The sequence below is a fragment of the Cryptomeria japonica genome, chromosome 6 (assembly GCF_030272615.1).
Source record: "Cryptomeria japonica chromosome 6, Sugi_1.0, whole genome shotgun sequence".
Lineage (NCBI taxonomy): Eukaryota > Viridiplantae > Streptophyta > Pinopsida > Cupressales > Cupressaceae > Cryptomeria > Cryptomeria japonica.
Window position 1 is genome coordinate 625,601,350 of NC_081410.1, and position 24,288 is coordinate 625,625,637.

The 24,288-nt window shown below is 35.0% G+C and overlaps 1 protein-coding gene and 1 long non-coding RNA gene across 3 annotated transcripts in view; one reads left to right on the forward strand and one right to left on the reverse strand.

Moving 5' to 3' along the window:
• The window catches only part of LOC131068695 (uncharacterized), a 58,750-nt gene extending 40,102 nt beyond the window's left edge, over positions 1 to 18,648 (forward strand). Inside the window, exons 3-4 of the mRNA XM_058003946.2 lie at positions 17,778 to 17,911; positions 18,110 to 18,648. Of these exons, the coding sequence (XP_057859929.2) occupies positions 17,778 to 17,911; positions 18,110 to 18,257 (282 nt within the window). The 3' untranslated portion in view covers positions 18,258 to 18,648. The remainder of the gene's footprint in view (positions 1 to 17,777; positions 17,912 to 18,109) is intronic.
• On the reverse strand, positions 486 to 18,576 carry LOC131068696 (uncharacterized). 2 transcript variants are annotated; one of them, XR_009112055.2, is made up of 4 exons: positions 18,455 to 18,576; positions 18,087 to 18,220; positions 17,762 to 17,829; positions 1,298 to 1,923 (listed from the first exon to the last, which is right to left on the reverse strand). It is a non-coding gene; the product is annotated as an uncharacterized LOC131068696 (long non-coding RNA). The 2 variants fall into 2 exon arrangements; XR_009358283.1 differs by lacking the exons at positions 18,087 to 18,220; positions 18,455 to 18,576 and adding an exon at positions 486 to 1,290 and having other exon boundaries at positions 1,789 to 1,923; positions 17,762 to 17,848.
• Positions 18,649 to 24,288: the final 5,640 nt, after the last annotated feature.

Consider the following 24,288-nt stretch of genomic DNA (forward strand, 5'->3'; position numbering starts at 1 on the left):
TACATTTATAATTTTCTCCATTCAACCTTTTATGTTAGTATTTGTTTGAAGAGAGCTCAGCTATACTCAGAGGTGGGGTGGGGGTGCAGGTGTTTGGGGGGAGAGGTGAATTAGTATAACAACAATCTTTTACTTTCTCAAAACTTAATTAACCACAACAATAATATTTCAAAACTTAGTCCTCCACAAAAATGACACACATGCAAGATCTAGCAATAAGGAACACAAGACAAACACATGATTTACGTGGAAACCCTTCGGGGACAAAACCACAACAAAATATTACTAAATGAATTTTTTAACGAACTTTGCAGACAACAAACCACATTAGACATCAAAACAACAATCTTTTACTTTTTCAAAACTTAATTAACCACGACAATAATATTTAAAAACTTAATCATCCACAACTATAACACACATGCAAGATCTAGCAATAAGGAACACAAGACAAACACACAATTTACATGGAAACCCTTGGGGGAGAAAACTGGGGCAAATATTTACTATATAAAATCTTTTACAAACTTTGTAGGCACCAACCCACAGGAGACACCAATCCCCTCAATTTGTAGGCACCTACCTACTAGAGACACCAATTCCCACAATTCATAGGCACCAACCTACTGGAGGAACCAACCCCCACAATTGAGCACCGACTCAGCAAGAGACACCAATCTCTTATAAATTATAAGGCACCAACCTTTCCAATATCTGCTCCAAAACTTCAATTATTTCTGCTCCAATTCTACCTTAATCTTTGCTCTAAATCTGCCTTATACCTCTGCTTAAGTTCACCTTACATCTGTACTCCAAATCTGCCTTATACCTCTGCTTAAGTTCACCTTACATCTGTACTCCAAATCTGCCTTATAGCTCTGCTCAAGGTCTGCAATAAAGTCTGCTCCAAAATGATGCAATTTCTGATCCGAATTCTGCCTTAATCTTTGCTCTAAATCTGCTATAAATCTGCAATAATGACTACTCTGAGAATGCCTCGTATCTCTGCTGAAATGCTGATATGAATCACCTCAATAGACAGATATATATTGCCTCTATATGCTGGTATGATTTGCCTCTATAACTTCTCTAAGTCTGCTATAAGTTTCCTCAAAAGTTCTACTGTAAATCTCCTTAAATCTGCTCACAAATTTCCTATATGTCTGCTCATAAAGTCTGATGTCATTCTGGTCTTAAATATGCTTAAAGGTTGCTATAATGTGCTTCAAAGATCTGCTCTAATATGCTTCAAGGATCTGCGTATAAACTCTTTTACATCTGCTCTTAAATCTGCTATGAATAGGAAAGATACACGTTAATTGCTTGCAAAATAAATCTCAAATGATCTTCTATTTATACATGCTAAAACATCTCTTTATCCAACCGATGCAACCCTCCAAACCAAGTTGACCAAGGCACAGATAAATTATTTTATTTATTTTATTTGCAACCCCAAGGTAGAGCGCACCTCTCAAGAGGGTCATCCATCTTTTAAAAACAAATATTTAAATGCATTTTAATTCCCCTAAAAAATAGGGCGGCTTCATTAGGAGGTCGTCCCTTTTTGTATGCTATTTTTGCATTTTTTACATTTAAATTTGTCTCCTTAAAATATAGAATTTTCTTCCTATCTTTGTCAAATGATATCTCGAAAATGGTGCCATAGATTTGGCACACTCTATATATCAATAATTCACCTTGACTTGCCTTTGATATCAATGACAATAATCCAACATTGCTTTGTTTTTTGGCCAGAAAAATAAGATAAAACGTATATTGATAATCTACCCAGCTAGTTGGGGGTACTAAACCGTGCAAAGTGCCATTCCTCATTTAGCCTCCATGTAGGTTCTGCACACTAGGGTTTAAACAAAATTGAACTGTGTTAGGTTTCAATCAAATCTGTAGCAGGAGTGCCTTGACCTGCATACACAAAAAACTGAAAATATGAAAAATGAAAACAATAACATAAAATTAGAATAAGATTGCAATTCTAGAATTTTTTAAACTATTTTAAAAATATAACTGTACAAAAAATAGTGATGCTTAATAAATAACTCAATAACTAAGCGCTCACAAAAGGCTGGCTTATTTTTAGATTTTTAATCACAAAAAATTCTGTTCCTAAAAATAATACCGGCCACCCAAAATACTGCCTAGGACACACACATGCACACAATAACTTTATCTAAAGTCTGCACTTAAACCTATCTAAATTCTATGGCCTAAAAATAATACAAAAGTGCCTAAAGATAAGCAAAAGAGGCACTACAAAAATTGCTAAAAATAGCAGCCAAACTCTACTAACAATAGGCGCGCTGTTGGGTGCACTTCATTCATGCCTTAACATAGCGGATTTAAATTAAAAAAAAATGTTCAGTTTTCTATTTTTAGTGCTCAGAAAAACTTTCTTGATGTGCTAGGAAAAACAATCTTTATGTGCTTTCCAAATACACATCCCTTGCATATATGGTCTTTCCTACCTTAAAATTAGACAATCCATACATCACATTCTTCAAAAGAGGTAGAGCTCCATACTCGTGCCAAAGCTCATACAATTTGTCACTGTCATTTATCAAGGCAACTTGCTTAATTGAATCAGCAATCAGCCTGAAAAGGCCTTCTTCATGAACACCTTTGACCAATATTTGACTCAAATCTTGGCTGCAATTTCCAATGATAACTTATTGATCATCAAATTTAGACACACAACTTAAGTTTTTCATAGCTGAAACTGAAAGTAAATTCTTTGTCAGTTTTAGAATTTAATGAATATCGTGAAGGTTGAGAATATCACTAGAAGGCATGTGGAAAGACATAGTTCCAGTTTCTGCAACAGGTTAAGTAGCATCATCAGTAAGTTCAATTTGTATGCCAATTTTTTATTCTTGAAGTTTTTTGAAAGCCTTCTTATTGAAGGGCATGTGTCTAGATGCTTCGCAAACCACATACCATCCTACATTAGAAATGATGCCAGTGGATAAATATGAAACCATGGAAAAGGTAGTCTCAAGCTTGGATGAAAGCTCATCCATTGTTGTAGCTTCTGCACTCCCTACAATTTGCTTCTACTTCTTGCTCCTCCCTTTCTTCTCAAGACACTAAGAAGCATAGTGGCCAAACTTTTGGCACTTAAAGGGCTTGATATGGCTTATATTTTTGTTCCCTTGCTAAAAATAAGTTGTATATCAGTGCTTTTCTTTGTGATCCTTTGCAAGTCCTAGCCATTTTTTTCATCTTCCTGATGAGAGCTTGGTTTTGACTATCTCTCAACTTGAGTAAGGTAGCTTCAAGTTTGGTTTCCTCTTGAATAAAATCATCTCAAAGCTTCCTAAAGGTGGTAAGCTTCTCATGACCATAAACACCGCAAACAAATTGTTCCCAGGATGGAGAGAACCCATTTAAGATTTTGGTGACCATCTCTTTATCCTTATTCTTAACCTGAATTGCTGCAAGTTGATCATGAAGTTCTGTGATCTTCATCAAGTAGGTTGCTATTGTGTTTGTGTTACTCTTGTGTGGCACCAAGTTTGTTCTTTATTGGCATCGTATACGGGATGTTCACACTTGATAAAGAGTGGTTAAGGCATCATAAATTTCCTTTGTTGCTTTTTCCTCAGTGATGTGAGAAATAAAATGGTTCTTCACAAAATCTAAGATGATATGCTTTTGCCTTGGCCATCTTCTTGCTATGCTTAGTCAACTAAGCAAGATGAGTTGGAAGCTAAGTCACAAAGTTCGAATTCGAGTTCAAATTCGACAGTCATGAAATTCGGATGAAATTTGACAAAGGAAAATTTTGAAAAAAAAAAAAATCAGATAAAATTCGCCTTATATAATTTTGTTTATTTTTAAATATATGTATACTTCTAATAAATTATCAAAATAGCTTAACATTGCTAAATAGATTTGAAGTCATTATAAAAAGAAGGCACATTTATAAAATATAAACCATAAGAAACATAGGAATTTCAGTAATGCTAGTGATCATATATGATATGCCTAATACAATGTACAGCGGAATCCCTTTTGAACCTGTAGAAGGAAGTGCACTTGACACCTGCATTTCTCTAAGAAAATTTTTACTAGGTGATAATTCAATATGGGTTTGCAAGTTATCATTTTCTGTCTGGCCTTTATATAGCCACAGCCGGAGACCATGGTGAATTGAATCTTAGCATGCAGGAAACCACCCTCTTATTCTAGGAACTTGCCATTTCTTTTATATACAAAAGTGTCATTGTATTGGATTACTTTATTTCACATTTGTAGTTTTTGTAAAAATTATTCTGCCGTTTGCCCACTTTTTAGCAGAGTTTTTTTATGGCCGAATTTGAACGTTTATTTAAAAAAAGTTTGAAATTCGATTAAATTCAAACCTCATCCATGAAAATCGCAGTATTCTGTGACTTAGGTTGGAAGTATCAACATGGTTTCTTCAAAGACACAAAGATCAGCTTCTTCCAACAACATTGGAACTGACAATTCCAAATAGTAAAATTTGAAGTTTTGAAGCACCCTCTGGATGGTCACATTCTCCAAGACCAAGACTAGTCATGATTGCAGCTGTTCTAAGATTCTGAAACTGATCAAATCAGACAACAACCTATCATAGGTGCATATCAACACTTCAATCGCTAGAGAAACTAGGGAATCTCACTCTACAGACTTTCTATAAGATCCCCTTATCTGTCCAACTGCTGAAGGTTTGTTTTGTTTTGTATTCTTGCAATTTTTATTTTTTTTGTGTTTTGAGGTTTTATGCTTTTTTTGGTTATTATGAAGAACAATGTGAAATACATGAAATTGAATGCAAATAATACAAATAGCTATTGGAAATAGCAGCTCTTAATTTCCTTTATTTTATTGGCTAATTACATAGGTAAAGATATTACTACCATACCTGGAAATAAAGATAACAATGGCTGCTTGAAATCTTGGCTAAAAAGCATCCAATGAACAGTTCAAACCAGCAAGATTGTTGAAGATTTAACGGAAATAAAAGGATGGCTGGCTTCTCCAAAGTTGGGCGTCCCTTCTAGAATATTCTAGAAATTTCTGAATGCCTCCTTGACAAGAATTGCCCCTAAAAGTGCTGGCCGCCTTGGCTGCTGTTATGGCTGCTAATAAAGCAAGTCATCCCCCTCACGAAAGTGTGCAAACAATTATTAAAACCATCTGAGAATGATCTGCACTTATCTCTGAATTCCTCTGAATGACCGAGGCACTGAAACCCTCTGAATAAACACCTCAATATGCCCAAATGGAACTTCTGGATGAAGTTCTCAGATTGCCAACTTCAGTAGGTATCTCACTACCTCAGATAGCTGCAACAATGAAGAAGTATCGTTCTCCAATGCTGATTGAAAACCGAAACCCTTGGCTTCACTCTCAGAGAAAACATGAAGTCAAAAATGATCAATAGAATGAATAACACAAACTCCAATGTAATATATATACAGCTCTACTTGAGGGGTCGATTTCTCCAAAAAGCTCCATTACATGAATTAAATGTATAACTTGCATTCACTTTTAATATTTCATTTAATTCATTAAAGTGAACACCCAAGTATTAATTAGATAAGTAGCTCCTCTCTCATGATGCCTAGAGTCTAGACCCTCAATATTAAGTTAAGTTATAACTTAATATAATATCCCTTCTAATTAATTTATGTTAATTTGAGCCAAATAAACACTAGTATATCTATATTTAAAAAATATATGTAAAATATGCCGAGAGATATCTTATAATAGAAGAGAATCATTTGTAAAATAAATGTTCTTCTAAAATAGTAAACACCAAAAATAAAAATCATGCAAAAAGCTTTGGAGACAAGTGGCGAGGGTTCTATTTTATTTAGAGTAATAAAATAACACCTCCACAAAAGCTGAAACATGGCATATTTCATGCATTTACCTGTCATTTGCATGTCAAATTGTTTCAAAAATGGATTTTTGTTTATGGACATTTTGATGTCATTGTAGATGCCTCTCGGCATAATTAATAACTCCATAAATACTCAATATCTCTGAATGTCGTCTGAACTGGGTGCTAAGTTGAGGTATCTGCATATGACCATACGCCTTACTAAAAATAGTAAGGGTACCCTTCTATGTAACTCTGACTTACTATAAATAGTAATTAATGCATACGGAGTCCTGGCGACCTCAAACGAAAGCCAAAACTGCTAGTCATTGAACAGTGGAGATGATACAAGCCTCAAAAGACCCTCTAACCATCCTCATTAGCCTACGAGGGTCAAAATAATAGGCTAATCTCCTCTGACAAGTGATGTCAACTAGAAGGGGACCTCACACTTTCATAGGTCATGTGTACTTAAATTTTAAATCACTGAAGGCATCGAATCTTCTTGCAACTTTCTATCACAAGCAGCAGAAAGTTCCATTCACCAAACTACTTGCAACTTTTTATCACAAGTCGCAGCAAATTTCATTCACTAATCTAAAAAATTTCAATGGCAACGGTTTGTTCCTAAGTTAAAATTTAACACATCGTATGCAAATTCAACACTCTAGTCTGAATAAAATTAAATTGTCTCAGCCTTTAAACAAACTTGCAGTTGTAGTGCCTTAACCTGTATACATAGAAAATTGGAAGTATGAAAACCTAAAACAATAAATTGAAATTAGAATTGAGTTTGCAATTCTGATTTTTTTTTTATATTATTCTGAGTCTACAAAAAATAGTCACACTAAGGGTTAATAATTAAACCAAAAAATTAGGTGCTCTCAAAAGGTGGCTTATCTTTAGATTTTTTATTCACAAAAATATCTGCCCTAATAATAATATTGGCTGTCCAAAATACTACCCAGAATAAATAAATTAATAAATAACTTTATCTAAAGCATATGCCTAAAACCTATCTAAACTATGTGCCCTAAATATAAAACAAAAGTTCCTAAAGATAAACAAAAGAGGTGCCACAAAAATCTGTTAAAAATAGCACCCAAACTCTACTTAAAATAATACCCAAACACTACTAACAATAGGTGCTGCTGGTGTAATGTCCCCTAATGGGACCCTCTTGTATTCTGTCCTAGATTCACAACTTTAGTGCATAGAGAGAACAATAGAAGGACACTAATGTCAACTAAAGCTTGGTTTGGAACCTGGACAACAAATTAGACAACATTTCCATTATGTCATGATTGAACATACAGCCATCATTCTTAATATATTGCAAAGTGTATATGAAGGATTCAACAACCCTTTCTCTCCCTACACTTGTCCTCATATGGAGCTCAAGGAGAATCACACAAGGTGCCTCGAGTCTATCCCTCTCCAACAAGCCCAAGAGCACCAAGGACCTCATCAACTTGGCCTTTTGGCCACACTCGGGGTTGGCGTACCTACTAGAGCCTAGTGCTCTTGCTTCCTTGTATTCTCCCTCCATAATTGGATGGTGAGATTGAAAGGTATTACAGACTCCATCATATAATTTACTTAATTGTCATATGAACAATTAGTGATAGAAAAGCATTATTACAGGATCATACACATTGCAGTCTATATTAATATTGCTATTACATTCTGCATAAGAATATTATCAGGCGTCATATATTAAGCATACATATTAAGCACATCCACATGCATACTGTTGTGCGTTGCACATCGCCTCCTCGTATTCTTTGATGGGGACACCCCTTTGCCTGTAGCTTGCCCGCGTGAGCTAAGAATGTGTTCCATTGTTTTGTCTTCCCAAACAACCGAAAAAGACACCGAAGTTTAAACTGAAAGGTCAAATCTAAGATCAAAGCACTTGAAGTAAAGTTTGTGTGCCTTGAGATTAAAGCCAAGACATTTTTATTAACATCACCTTTCAAAATCACAGAGAAAAATACTGATGAAAGGCCACTAGTCAGCAGAAGTGCATAAAATGCACTTAGATGTAAAGTGAAAAGGACCTTTTTATTTTCCCGAAATAAACCCCGAGAAATACACCTAAATCCCCAAAACACAAACAAAGTAATAAAAGGGGGGTTGATTAAATGAGATTTGTATGTCTTAAAGAGCACTTTTATCATCATGCCTCCAAACGCTGAACAAAATATCGAAATCGCCAAAGCTACTAAGTAGGAATGCATGAAATAATCCTTAGGCATTAAAGTGAAAGGAGGTCCTGCAAACACCGAAGATTATCCTGAATCAAACCCCGAAATGGTAAAGACACAGGCGAAATAACAAGAAATAGAGCCAACTAAAATCAAGTTCGAATGTTTTTAAAGAGTAAAATGCTTTGATAGATCGCCCCTCACAATACCGAAATTTAGACCGAAAAGCTAAAACGTATTTATATGCTATGACCTAAAAATGTGATGTCTCCAAATAAGGCTCCGTCATGTATTGTTAATATTAAGAAAGCTCCTTGTATTATCTTTGAGGATAGCTTACAATTCATTAGGCAACAATGAAGCATTGTAGACATGAAAAAAATATCTGCCAGATTAAGAGACACAAAATACAATTATGAAGGAATTGGAAAGAAGATTAAGATAATGCATGGACTCCATTATGAGCAGCAGATAGAATTCACCATGACTAGATTATCTATAGTGATAAGAAGACAAATTCTATATTATTAACGAGGTAATGTAGATACTGAGAGGTTATCAATAAGGATTGATATAATGAGAGTTGATGTTTTGCATAGTGCACGAAGGGAAGCTTTCACACCAACACATAGTTGGGAAAGATGGGATTGTTGTGACTTGCATAGATTTGCTGCAAATTACACAGGTAGCAATAGTCATTGTGGGAAGCTCTGAAACAGTTGGAGATCTGACCTGGAATATCCCTGTCCAAGTTCTAACACAAAACAAGCATAGAGAATTTTGTATGGTCCAGGGGTGGCAGGCCTAGGCCACTTTCATTGTAATCAGCAAACAGGACATAAAATGCTATCAAGGAAACAAACCAATTAACTCCAGGCGTGGATCATCTCACACCATAACTGCTGTCAAAAAAAACAGAAGGGACAATACAGATCACATGAACCAGTAAAGGAGTCTCCTACATAATCGCATGACAAGGAATTGCTATAAGTCGATTATCATTATTGCTGTTCAAATAAGAAGCATGATTTGTATTTGTTAAGTAACTAATAAGAAACTAAATCATAATGAAGAGGCACGAATCAGTTAATTATTTAAAGGATGGGAAAGTAAGACACAACTTTTCACATCTTCTCTCATTGTGGATACTTAAGGGAGATCGCAAGTTGTGGATACATAGGCACCAAGGACATGGATGAAAAGTAAGATTGCAGATCCAATGAAGATAAGTGTACAGAACTGAGAAGACTATTGTAGATCTATGGAGGATTGTATGAATAGATTATATAAAAGACAATGAAGAATTTTATGACAGACTGATGAAGAGGTTGTAAGAAGTTCTATAGTAGATTTGTAAAGAATGGTAATCCATTTATGGGAGGTTTATGGTCAGCATAAGTCAGAGGAAGCTATCAAGATAAGTTCTATCTTCCAAGCTATTCTTAGAATTTTCAGTTAAATGTTATAATGAATGTATTCAATTTTGATAATATTATATTTATCAATATATTACAACTCTCATCTAAGGTAGAATTGTTGTCTCACAAATAAAACATGATAAATCTCAGAAGGGAACATTACAAAAAAGGGGTGGAATCCTTCAAATAAATGCTTTTGTTAGTTCGCTGATGAAAAGGCCAATGAGAGGCTCAAAGCAATTATTAAGATGCCAAGGCAAAGTAAGAACAAAATGAAATGTTCAAACAATGCTTTTGCTATTGCTTCTTGCAATGCCAATGAAAGTATCGTGAGGGATCTCAAATTCGATATTCTTCAAAGTGATAAAGGAAAAGGCTGCAAAATGAAATCATTTTTTTTAAAACCTCCTCCCAACCCATAGAAAACATTGAAAGCTGTCAAAATCTGTTTAGCAACATAAAATTTGGATCTGCGAAAAGTCTAAGCAAAGATGTAAAGTTCGGGCTCACAATGATGAATAACTTTTACCATTTCGCCTTTTTGGACCTCAAAGAACATTTCTAGATCAATAAAGAGAAAATCTGATTTTATTAACATTCATATGTCTAAGATCAACTCATGATGAAATAATAGCTAAGTTTGGATTACATGTAACTTGTAATCATATCTTGCTATGAATATTGGGCAAGACCTATATATAATGTAACTTGGGGATAGGACAAGACCTATATATAAATGTAACTTGTAAATGAATATTGGTCTGACCCTATATTGGACACCAACCTTAGATTATTATGAATTCAATTAGCAAGGCCGACCTAAGGCTTCTAGGTTAGTTTGTCACATATATATACAAAGTCATTTACAAGCATCACATATACATTCAGAAAATACATTCCTATATGTCATAAGCGAATTACTTCAGTGATCAGCATATTATGATCAGAGATCAGCAAACATCATCTAAAGGCAGCGATCATCAATGAGTGCACAGCGAACACAATCAGGAGACAGCAAACACTATTAGAAGACAGCGACTATTATTGGAAGCACGGCGAACCTTATCTGAAGCACTGCTATCACCTTGGGAGGTCAGCGAATTCCATTTAAAGGGCAGCGAACTTCATCTTTGGGACAGCAGCATCCGAGTTGCAGATAAGTTCACTCCCTAGGTTGAAGCTATTACTGTCCATTATGTGCTGACAGCTTCAAGTGCTGAAGCATATTGTAAAATCACTTCTGATTATTGCCTAATAAAGATCTGAGACTTGTTGCTGGGTTTTTTCACCTCCAAGAGGGAGGTTTTCCCAGGGTACTGTTGTGTTATGTGTGTTTCCTTTGTTATTTTCTGCTTATCTGTCTGATCTTAAAATTAACAATTTGGGCCTTTTCTTATATCGTAAGGATCAAAAAGGGCGAAATCAATGTGTTTTGAACCTCCTATCATTCTCGATGATAATACTAGATTTCGCCTTTCTGGACCCCAAAGAACATTTCTAGATCAATAAAGAGAAAATCTGATTTTATTAACATTCATATGTCTAAGATCAACTCATGATGATAATCAAAGAGTTTTCTTTGTCTTTTCAAGTCTAGAGCGCAGATAATTAAGTGATGGTAAAGGAGGACATCTTAGCGGCTTGCAGAGCCAACAAAGGACGTGCCATTCGACTAGATGAAAAATACAATCACAGCACAAAAGGACCAAAGTGATGCCGTTTCAAGTCTCTAGAAGGCAGTGGTAGGCACAAAATCCCCTAAGGCATTTCGGGGACAGGGGGATGTTAGGGGATGTTCCCTAGTCATTCTTGTTGGAAATTTGAGTTGATGTGTTGTTGTGGTTGTCATTTATGTCAAACTTGTTGTTCCGGTTTGGTTTGGAATGTTTGTGGTGTAGAGTTATCTTGTTGTGTTGTTGGGGTAGTTGTTGTGTTGGTTGTTCCAGAAGTGCTTGGGTCCAGAATTTGTTGTTGGTGTTGAATATTATTGTTATCTTCATTGGATATAGTTTCGGTATCATGGTTATGTTGGTTTTGAGGTCTGGAAACATCTTTGTGTTCTCTAAGTGTTGTGGCATTGTTCGTTGCTGATTGTGAGATTCTATGTTTGACCTATCTTTTAGTTCGAATATGATTTGTGGATGCGTATTTGATGTTTTATGGGTCTCTGTAAAATTCCCTAATAGGATTGATCCTGTATATATGTATTGCCCAGATTGCCTAAGGTGTTTCATTCAATTTAACAAATTGCCTAAGACTTGAATGCATCACTTCTCTTTCCAGAATTAACCCTCATCGAGTTAACAGATTGTCTAGGAATTAAATAGCTTCTGACATTCCAGAATGAACGTTTATAATATTTTCTGACTGTCAATAAATAACATACAATTGAGAATTTTAGGGTGCGCCTGCTAATTGTTGTGGCTGTTTGCGCTACTCCTGTGACTACTGACTACTTGGACAACCTCCATATATTCCCTGTGAACTCTCTGTAACTGTAGATGACTCTCTGACGAATACAATATGCAATATGCTCCATGGCATACCTTCTACACATTATCTCTCTATTATGGCTTCCGCTAAACATTTCCAGTGAATTGTGTTCGCTCCATATACACAATGCTTCCGAAGGTTTATTAGTTCCAAAAGGATTCGACCAGGATTATTGATTCCATGCGAATAGAGGGGGGGGTTGTTGAATACGTCACACCCGATATCGGGTCTCCCGGAAATGAACGAAACCTTACACCGTCTTCGGCATCCGCACATGAAGGAAGGAAAAATGTTGGTGATCTCCCTGCGTGTCCCTCCTCCATCATCCACCTCACTGGTATTGTTTGATGACAAACTTACTTATTAGTTGCTTGTGCCCAATATCCTCAATGGGAGTTTCGCGTAGCATGATGCTCTTACGTTCGGGTTCCTAATAATGGCAGCACTGCACCTATGTCGTGATCCTTCTCGCCGAAAATCTGAAGAGCGCACCAGACTTGCTACAAGCTTCTCCGTAATGTTTCAACCCGAGTCACAATGTCTCAAAATTCCAATAGGCCAATCGTAGGTTGACGAAAGGAATAGTTTTATATATTTGATGTCTCGCAAACTATCAAATGCTTCCTCCAAAACAAGTTCTATTTCCTGATGCCCGCTTCCTTCCGGATGTCCATATTTTATTGACATTAATCGGTTTGAGAATTCCCATAAGAATTCTCGTAATAGTTAGTAATAGTTAAAATTAACTATTGTGAATATTAATTATTTTATATAAGCGAATGAGGACTTAATATAAAGAAATTAATATCTTTATGCGTTGACAAATATTTATTATTTACTTAGGGGACATGACAGTCTCACTGTAGCGTGTTGAGATCCAGATTTGAGTTATTTGCTTTGGAGAGTATGTTTTGATTAGTAATTGCTTATATGGTTGTGTAGCGTGTGGATATGTTGTTGGTTAGGTTCCGGTGATTGCGGATCGGTGAATTAATCTTTGGAAGATGTGTTTTGGTCCTCTCTTTCTCGTAGAGTGGATTGGCATGTGTTTTTTTGGTTCAAAAGTATATTTTGATTCAAGCCAACTTGTTTTAAGCTTGGATGATCTATCTTGTATATAAGGCATTTGGATGTTTGAGTTAGAGAAATCGAAATGAGAGTGTAGATGATGTGGTGAAGTGCAAAGATCAGAGGAAGTGTGAGCAGCAAAGAAGAGTTGTATTCGAATGATACGCAAGTTGCGCCGTGACTGTGACATAGAGTTGATATAGAGTGTTGGCAGTTGAGAGGAGAGTTGTGTGTGTTGATGTTGGTCGCTTAATGCAGCGTTCAAGGACAGCTTCATGATTAGGATATCCTTCTTTTCAGATCGTTTTTATGTATCTTGCCCTGACTGCAGTTAGCTTCAGGTTTTGCAAGTCTTCTTTGTATCTGGTCCCATGAGCAGTTAGCCTTGGTGTACAAGTTCGGAGCAGTTAGCTCTATCTTTGTAATCATTTCATATATAGTGGATATGTTCTTGTGGGCAGGTGCTCACCATGGTTTTTCCCTGTTTGGGTTTTCCACATATAAATCTTAGTGTTGTTGTGTTGGCTATGTGTTGTTCATAAATTGTTTATATGTTGTTGTAATTGTTTGTTTGGACTTATTCACCCCCTCTCCCCCACCTCTCAGTCCTACCTTGGGTTCAACAATTCTGCCCAATATGAGAAAATTAAAAAACGTGTCGAAACATGTTCCCAAAATTGGAGACAGCAAGAAACATGTAGGGAATTCCTAGCTGTCCCTGAGGCAGTTGGGGACATCTCAGTTGTCCCTGGACCATCCTGGGGATGGCTAGGCATCCCCTACAAAGAAGAATTATTTTATAATGTTTTAAAAAAATAGTTCATACAATTAAAAAGACTGTTAAATATATTATGACAACATTATAACAGCAGTATAACACGATAGCATTTATCACAGCAGCAATAAAAATATCAAGACAGCATTATAACAAAAATTAAATTAATCATTACAGCAGTGACAACAACAATTGTAGTCTAACAGCAATACACATATCACGATTCAAAGTCATAGTTGATGATCTAAGTTATATAATAGTTAACACTAACGGCAATAATTTCGATTTCTAAATTCATTGTTCAAAAAAACTGCAAACTTCAAAATTCTTGATATGATATTATGGGTGTATTTGCCATACTCTGGTATAGTGTGGTGTTTAGTGAGAAGTACAAACAAACAATTTCTTTTCAGAATGTGGTTGGTTTGCAGACTTCTGTAGACATTGTTCAACATCATTTTAACATTTTAATATTATATTACTACTGTTATATTGTTGTTCATCGACTTGTAGGAAATTTGACTCTCTCTCACTCTCTTATCTATATGTGTGTGTGTGTGTGTTGTGTCGTCCCCCCGCTATCCCGAATAACTGCCCCTTGGACTGCTGTCCCTGAAATGCGTCCCTGTCCCCTAAATGCTGTGGAACATAGCTAATGACAGAGTACAACCCTCCAACCTCTTTTGAATGTGAAGAAACCAACTGAGATCACTAATGTCTGTAAACCTGCAACAGTGTTTTGAATTTGCAGAAACAAAGAGGTTCTTCATCATGGTGCACCCCTTACAGTCTCCTGCCACCTCTTGACTTTTGAAATTCTCTAGTCTGCTGATGTCATGGAGCTTCCTTTGCCACCTCTTTACTTTTGACATTTTCTAGTCTGCTGATGTCATGGAGCTTCCTTCTGATCTTGTATCTTCTTCCTTTTTTTCACTTTTTGGACAACCAGTATTATGGTGCATGCTTTCTGTAACTGATCCTGTTTTATGCATTTTGAAAACCTTTGACTGCTCTTTATCATGGTGTGCTCTCAGCAGTCCTCTACCACTTTTGATATTTAAAACAACTTTTCCTATCCTCATACAAGTGCGCTCTTGGAGTCTTTTGGCATTATTTTTGTTTTTCATGTTTTTAGTCCTCTGCCCAAACCTTTTTATAGCACGTGCCTGACCCATCTGATCCCACTTTTCACATTTTGAAAACTCTATTCATTGTGGCCTGCTTTTCTGGGTCTGTTATTACTTTTTCAAAATTTGAACAACTCCTGCACTTGGAAGAGAAAAGAAACACTTTTTATGTTTCAAAAAATATCCCTTCTAGTCTGTTGGCACACTCCATAAGAATGTTTGCCACTTTTGAATTTTCATCAATTTTGGCCTGCTTTCATCATGATGCACTCCTGTGGACTAGGTATCTCCATTTTGAAACTTTTGAAACTTTGAACCCTCTTAATGCATTGACACACTTTAATGCACTGAGATGTCCGTTTTCATGCCTTGAACACTTTTTACCCTTTCCCTCACATCCAAGCTCTATACTTTGCCTTGTTTGATGCGTTGGAAAGCTTCCTGTATTGGATTCATAAGGGACCTAATTAGAGATCAGAAACATGACCTTCATGAACATAGGAGGTAAGAATTTGGCAATGAGTCACTAGGAGTTATAACATTTAACTTGAAAGATGACACCATATGAATTTTTTTGTATGGGTACAATAGAGTACTAACACCCAAATCCAGTTGGTGTTGCATTAGAGTGACAAAAAGAGCAAGGGAAAGACTTGGAAGTCACTAAAGCTTTAAAATTTGTTGAGTGGATAAGGCAAATTCTGCTCAAAGTGAAGAAACAGCTAGAGAAGACAAACTATGTGCAAAGATAAGACATGAGCATCATAAGAGGAGCACAAACTCTAGATGGGAGATAAGGTGTGGCTGTCTCTTCATGAACAAGCAAAGAAGATCAAAGCTCTTAGATATTGGCCATTTTATATCTTGGAGGCTATTGGCGAGAATTTTTCAGACTTGATCTACCACCATTGGAGTGACAAAAAGAGCAAGGGCAAGACTTGGAGGTCACTAAAGCTTTAAAATTTGTTGAGTGGATAAGGCAAATGTGAATACCTACATCTTTATGAACTTTCCATGTTGGATGAAGAAGGAGGAAACAAGCATGACCACCTTTGGGGGGATTGGGTGTTGATAAACAATCAATACTTGCAGAGGATGTAGTGCGACAAGGAAGACAAGTGAGACTTGAATTGAGTCTTGCAAACTGGAACTCAAGGGAAATGGTAAGGCAAGTAAAGTGTTAGTCCTAGGAGAAAGTGGGAGAAATTTTCCCTCACTTGTTGTCTCATTTGGATGTTGTGGGACAAAACGCCTCTTTGAGAAGGGAGTTTTGATCCAAGGATTTGGAAAAGGTTTAAGATCATCGATATGAAATTTTCCAAAATCTACTAGGAGCAGAAATCTCAGTTTTGTCTACATGACAAAGCTGTTGCTTTATGACACAAGGTGGTTACAAAACTGTTGAGGCAAAACTGAAGCTGCCACAGTAGAAGCAAAACCACCATGTTGCAAATGAAACTATTGTTTGATGACAACTGGTGGTCTTTTCATGATTAGTGGAATCCAGAATTTGAAGCCAATAGTTTGACTCTTTCACTTTCAATTCTATTCCTGGATCCTTCTAGTGCATAAGGTGGTTGTTCGAACTTCCAACATCTATTTAGGGGAATGGAGAGTACGGATTTTATCATTGCAGGCTTGTGTGAGCATTGTAGTGATGAAAATAGTAGAAATTGAGTTGATTGCTGTCATTCTTGAGCTTGAAAGTGAGCTTAGGAGCAATCTTCAGTTGTATCCACTTTTTATACTAGTTGTTGGTGATCAATAACATTAAGATAGACATGCAATTGCTTCTACAAGCCGGTTTTCCCTCTTTGGGGGTTTTCCAAGATAAATTTTGAGTTGGTGACTTTTTTCATTTCCAGGAATTAATTTTCTCTGTTTTGAGCAATATTTCATTCCTCAAGTGCTCTCATTTGTTTAAAAATTCAAACGAGTAACAAAGCAGTATTATTCATGTTCTACTATTTCTACCTAGTGGATTTGAGTAATTAAGGATCAAACAAGTATATGGTTTCTAACACTAGCTCTAGTAGACTTATTTCTCTAAATATCATTTGGAAGCTAATGATTTATGTTTTAATCTTGTTTGAGAAGTCTCATATCATTTTGTTATTCGGATCCTCCTTTCTTTTCATGTTGTATACTTTGGTATTCGCATGCATTATGCATGTATTCTGAACTGGTTATGAATTAGTTGAAAAGTTTGATTTTGATTTAGAAATCTTGGTTTTTAAAAAGATAAGTTTGGACACAGAAACAATTTTCTAAACAAGGATATACATTTCAATGTCTTGCAGAACAATTTGGCCTGAAAGATGTTTAATGACATTCTCTCTCTCTCTCCCTCCCTCCCTCTCTCTCTCTCGCTAGGATATTGAATTGCTATCAAGATTGTATGAGAAAGCCATACAAATAAGCTCATTATTTGTGAAAAATTGCAATGTATTTATTTGTCTTGTTGATGTAAAAGTGTGCATGTGGATATGTGAATCTTGATTAAAAAATTTCATTCTATCGACTGAATAATTTCATTGCATGTTTAATTATGGTTTCATACATTAGAAAATAAGAATGGTTAATTTGTTATTTTCCATGCAGTCTAATTCCTTAAGCACGAATTTTGATTTTGAGATCTTCAAAGTTTTCCACTATATAGTCTATTTGTGCAAAGTTTACTTCAATTCTGTGTATACAAATAGCAAATATGCTTTTCTTAAAAATTAATATGAGGATATGCCTTCACCCAAAAAAGAGAAAAAATCAATGTATAATTGGTAATATTCACAAGAATGATCAAATCCTACTTTTCCTTGGCTGCAGTTTGAGTGGGCCTGGCAGCATCCAACACGGTCTGTGGTATTGAAGAATGCAGCTGCAAGCATAAAGCCATCACAAGGAATTAGGAGGAAAATAAAACTCCTTTATACCATGTTAACTCTTAAAAAATGGAATAGGTAAGGGTTTGTAAACTTTATTATATGAATTACTTTGCAGTTATAAAATATGCTAATGACATTTTAAATAGTGGAAGGATCATCTTTGCTGGTACTTATCTTCCTTGAAGAATTTAGATGACATTTTCCTTGGTGAATATGAGAATGCCAGAATTAACTCCAGAAGACCACTTACACATTGTATTTAATATTTTGCAGTTTAAATCTTACTGTGAACTTCTTTACAACGAAACATAATAAGCATACTAAAGATTGCCCGCCTCTCCCTCCTCAGATGGAGGTTCGGATTTCTTCAGTTGATGAACTTCCCTGCTACAAAGCAGTCGATGATTCATGTAACAAATAAGAAGGAATGAAAATATTAAATAGAGAAAACGGGGCCAATGTAAGTTAGCAAAGCCTTTCTTCACTGTGATATAATGTAACGTTTACATATGATGGCCAAGACAAGTATATTGATAAAATTTTAAGCGAAGGGAATTCAGATAGTGACAACGTCCAAAAGAAGAGTGCTTGTTCATCCTTCATACTACGTTTACATACCTGTTAGATCAGATCTAGGAACAGGATGCAAATGCAGTTGTGAAAAAGCCTTCAATCGTTGAGGCTTGAAAGTCGAATAATTCCTAGCACAGATTGGCAAACGTTTCTGTTTGACGAATATAGTTCCCTTGTGTCATTGTATGTAGAATATTTCCTATTCATTTGTGCTAGAAAATGCTGCCGATTTTTTTTTTTGTTATGTTGTTTTTCATTTTTTTGATTTTATATCTGACTTAATTGTTTCTACCAATTAGGGTTAAAATTTAACTGCTGCATTAGCAACCAAAAAAGTTAAGGATATTGTCACAATTAAAATGATTAAAAAAAACTATTAAAATGTGAGTAATAAGGTTGGTATCTCTAAGGTATTTAAGGTTAAAAGATGATAGATTTTGTTTGTTGAATAGTGAATTGATGTAGTCATATTAAAGAAAACAAAAATATATATATAATTGTATCCAACAATAATGTTAATACTATTAACTTCATGTTATTAGGGTTAGGTAAATTCAAAATAGTAATAATAATAATTAATATAGTGTTATTAATGAAAAAATTATACTATTAGAATGAAAATATAGAAAGTATATATATCCAATGTGTTGGTTTTTAAACACCACAAACTATATTTTATTAACATAACTATTATTAATTATATTGAAGAAAGAAGAGGTTGTCTCTTTTCTGCAAATTGTAAGAATTTATACTTCTCAAACATAAAAATTTAAACGTACTAAAAATTTTGCACCTAAAACTTTGCCTTTTTTAGGTAGTGGATCCATTTTTTAGCCAATTATACTGGAGAAAAATAATTTCTAAAAAAAAAGACTTTTGATATAACAGTTAAGACTTCTTATCAACTATTAAATGATTTTTCATTTCAGTGTGATTGTTTTTATCTTTTCATAATGTGATCACAATAGGAAATTGTTTTGGAGAGCATCAAAATGTATCAAGCGTAAATTACCTTAGGGGGGCACTTAAAATATTTTGTAGAATGTGATCTCATTTGGCATAGAGTAAGGTGTGTTTTAAATTTCATGTTTTCAAGTCACAAGTTTCATTTGCATGAGCAATGTGAATATTCATGGATGACTAATCACAAACTATGCATACTCCTCTTATTTATATCCTCGTCAAGTTCGTAGTTGTGAGTGCAAAAATGAATGTGGTAATTGTGAGTGGCAATCTGGGTTCCATATAGGGTGTGTTTAGGGTTGCATAAGGGGTGTGAGAAGGTGTGTGGGTCCCCCAAGCACTTAAAAAAAAAATGAGTACACATATTAATTTAAAGAAGGGGCATGTCTCCAATTTTCCTAGTGGACATATTAAAATGATATCTTGGTAATCATTATGTGTTTCAACTTTTCGTAATATGGTAATCATTGTGCGTTCCAACTTTTTGGTCTATGGTATCATAGCCCAAGTCAACTTTTGAAATTTGAGAATGGTGGAGTTCTACAAACTATTGTCAGCAATGACTACTCACTCTCGTGACACAAAAGTGCCAAAGGAGTGTTGTATGAACTTGAACAAATTCATACAAGTTGTAGGGTTTGCATGCAAAATCATGAATCTTTTAGCTAAAAATCACATTGGGTTTTTTTTGTTCAAAATTATGGATTATTTTTGTTTGAAAATTGTATCATTTTTTTTTCCCCCAAAATTAATGACCTTTTTCATCTAAAAATTGTAGTTTACTAATGGTCAAAATCGTGGCTAGTTTTTGAAATTTGTGAGTTGTGGCCAAATTTTTATAAGAGAAAAATTGTGTCATTTTTGGCAATTTTTTATGCATCATTTTATTTTTATTTTGAATGAATCTACAATTATTTTTTAAACTTTATTTTTTTGACTTGAAGATCATGATGCCTAGGGTTTTTGACATGTGAATGGGTTTTGCATGTTTTTTGAAAAATTATGAGTCTTCTATGATGTTTTGGACAAAATCATTAAATTTTTTGAGTAGTTTGAAATATGTTTCTAACATATTTCAAACTTGTGTTTTGATGATTTTTCATCAAATTGTGCAGTTTTCTGCTATTTTTCATTGCCTAGGGTTTGCAATGGCTAGGGAAAGGAATTTCTATTTGTTGGCTAAGGGTTTTATTGTGATTTTTTTTTTTCATATTTTGTTAGTAGGATTTTTCTATGTATTTAGAAACTTGGGTTTCTTTATTTGACTTGAATACAACTTGTGAGAGGGATTTTTTTGTTGCCCAACACCATGTTGGAAGACAGTCAACGTTTTTGGCAAGAATTACAACACCTAAAAAGAAGAGGTGTATTGGTTGGTGAAGGGGAGCAACAGTTGGTATAAATAAGAGGTAATTTGGAAATCATTCTATTAAGCAATTTATTGAATATCATTCATATTCAAAGCAGATTTAAGAAGACCTTATGAGCAGATTTTTTTAGGCTCTATAAGCATAAATTACTGAATAATATGGGTAGATTCTGAGGTGAATTATTGCAAACCTATATGCAGAACTTATTGAAGTTTATAAGTAGATTTCAATAATATTTTCTAGAAAATTTGTGGAGGAGGGTTAGATATAATTCCAAAGGAAGATCAAACATTTATTACTTTAGGCTTTTGGAGATCCTGCTGACTCGGTGCTTAGTTGTGGGGATTGGTGTCTCCTACTAAGTTGGTGCTCAATTGTGGTGATTGGTGTCTCTAGTGGGTTGGTGCCTATGAATTGTTTAAAGGGGATTGGTGTCTCTTGTAGGTTAGTGCCTACAAATGTTGTATTAGAAGTTTCTAATACAAAGCAATATTGTGTCATGGTTTTCTCCCACAAGGGTTTCCATGTAAATCATGTGTTCCTACTTGATAGATATTGCATTTGTGGTTAAGCTTTGAAATATTGCTATTGTGACTAATTATGTTTCAAAAAGTAGAATTTTGTTATTATACTGATTCACCACTCTTCTCAGCATAATCTTGTAGTAGGACAATTGGTAGTAGTAATAATGTTACATCGATTATGGAACAAGCCTTTGTAGCTAAGGACAAGGGCAAAGGAAAGTGGTCTCAAAAGAAAGATCAAGAATAATTAAGATATTTATAAGAATATAAAAAGTATCGCATGTCATTATTGTGGTAAACTTGATCATCCAACCTTGTAATGATAGGATCTCGGATAGAAACATGTGATGTATTAGTAGGTAAGTTGATATTGGAAGTATAAGAATACTCACTATTAAATACTCCAAAAGGAAAATTATTACAAGCTTTATTTGATATTAAGGCACCTACTGGAAAATAAATTTTTTTACAATCCCTAAAGGTGTAAAAGGTTGAGTTATTGATGTGAGATTCTTTTAGCGGTTCAAGGAAGATGATTATCTCAACAATATTGTAGAAAAATTTCGTGTGATATTTTTTACAAAAACGTAAAATTCAAATGGGTGATAAAGTAGCTGGAAGGCTTGGTAATAAAGGTGTTATTTCAAAAAAATTGCCTAGGCAAGATATGCCTTATTTACAAAATGAAACACTAGTGGACATGGTATTAAATTCATTAGGGGTACCTTCATGAATGAATGTAGGACCAAATAATTCAATCAAAGTGGTTGCAGAAACATACCATATTGTTTCAAACATAATGAAAGTTGCAAAAAACATAACAACAATACTACTGGAGAGGACAATTTCAATATTCCTTAGATATGTAATCATTTGTATAATTTTTTGGGAGGACAAACAATGGGATGGAATAGACTTGCTAATATACCCAGTATACTTGTTGCAATATGATGAGAAGCTATTCCTTCTAGAAGAAAAGGATCAAAACCTTCAACTCCCCATGTCGGATATACAGGTTGTATTTTTCTAGTTAGTCCATAAGGATTAGATACCCATATTCTAGGACCATACAAACCCGTTACATGAAATGCCTTGAATCTCAAAAAAGCTACTCTTGAGAGGAATAAATGAATTCCAAAAATCTTAGGCAAAATGATGAAGAATTGCAAAAAGGGTTGGCTATACAAAAATCCAACTAGGGAGGGCCTCCATGAAAGGCTCATGTTGTAGAGCATTTTGAGCAGAGCAAACCTTTTATGCTTTCATGGCCAAATGATCATTAGATCAATCAAAGTCTTCTCAATGGTACATTGATCATGGAGCATCTCAACACTTTGCCCACAAGAAAGATTGGTCCAAGGAGTACACGACTTGCATAGATTCAATGATCTTTGATGGTGATGAGGAGTACATAGTTGTTGACAAAGGAAACGTGCAAATCACTTCATGAGTGCAAAATGTCATTTTTCTTAGTGTATTATGTGCTAGGAATGGGGTTCAATTTTCTCTCAATAAGACAAAATATGTTCCATTACCCCAATTTGAATGTCATATTTAGCAAACACAAATTCTATATTGTTTACAAGGAATCTAAGAAAACCATTATTGTTGGTATCGAAAATTGTGATTTGTATCAACTTGTTGATACTAGAATGGTTCAACAACATACATTGTGTAAGGTGGTAAAATAAGGCATTCACTAGTTTATCTATGTAAACAAGGAATAAACCTATTTCATGCATTTAAAGGGAAATGAAAGTTATTAGATTCACCTTCAAGGGGTTGATGCTATTTGACTTAGATGACTCTCTTTGTGAGGGTTGAATTTTATATTGAAAACATGAAATTTGAAAGCTAGATTTAGGGCTAAAGATAGAAAATTGACATAAATGAACATAAATAGGTAGTTGTAGATTTGATATGAAGTTGTAATCATAGATTTGAGATGAGGAAGATGAATGGAACCCGTGACTGGAATCTAAGCCTAAAAAAGTAGGTCAATAGAGCTATGAACAACCTTGTCCTCATAATGTCAGATGTGGATGAAATTTATCTTTTTGAAATTAGAATGTTTCTCAAAATCTACCCCATAAGCTTTGCGGGAAATTCGTTAGACAAAAGAGTATGGAGTGTCCTCCGCTTTTTGCACCTATAAAAGCTATATCTAATTGTCTATGTCTACTCTACCTATTTTCATATTTATAGCTCTTGAACTTGTTACCAACACCTGCAAAAGAGAGAAAGATGTTGGGAATAGGGGTTTTCCTAAGTCAAACCTCGGGTTTGGAATTAACCCTTGGAATGAATTGAAATACTGAAGTAAATGCTAAATGTTATACCTCATATCTATTGTAGATGGTTTTAGGTTGATGATGCAATGCTCTTTGAATGTGATCATAAATGTTGATGTAATAACATGATAAAACATGAATGAACTAATCATAAAAACTTTCTTGCATGATGATTGAAGTAATTTGTTGCTCCATGGTGTCTTGATCTTGAAGAATATGTTGGGATAACATGTCATCTTGATGCTCAATAAATGCTCGATGTGATTGATTGTGATGAATTGTGGATGATAGTGGATGGATATGAAAATGAATTACAACAATGATCTTATGTAGGGTTCTTAAGGTATTTCCCCAATTAGGTTGGCCTCCAACGGGAAAATTGAGACATTGTGATCCAAAACTAATGGGTGGGGAACGAGCACTGAGATATTCAAAATTGGGCCTGAATTAAAAGGACAAGGGCACTTTGAGTGCCACTGTCCTAGGACAATGACGACCCATGTGCCATTGTCCACACCCAAAATACAACGAATGGGCTAGAGATAGGGTGCATATAGCCCAAAATAGAGGTGCAGACCACCATGTAAACATATGACATCAATTTCAAGGTGAAAGGTCATATATAGGCTTGGACAAGAGCTAAAATGGGTCACACAAAGGTAGGGGTACAAAACATTGGTGTAAATTGTATAGGGTTACAATTTTTGATGCTACATTTAGCTCCCACTTTA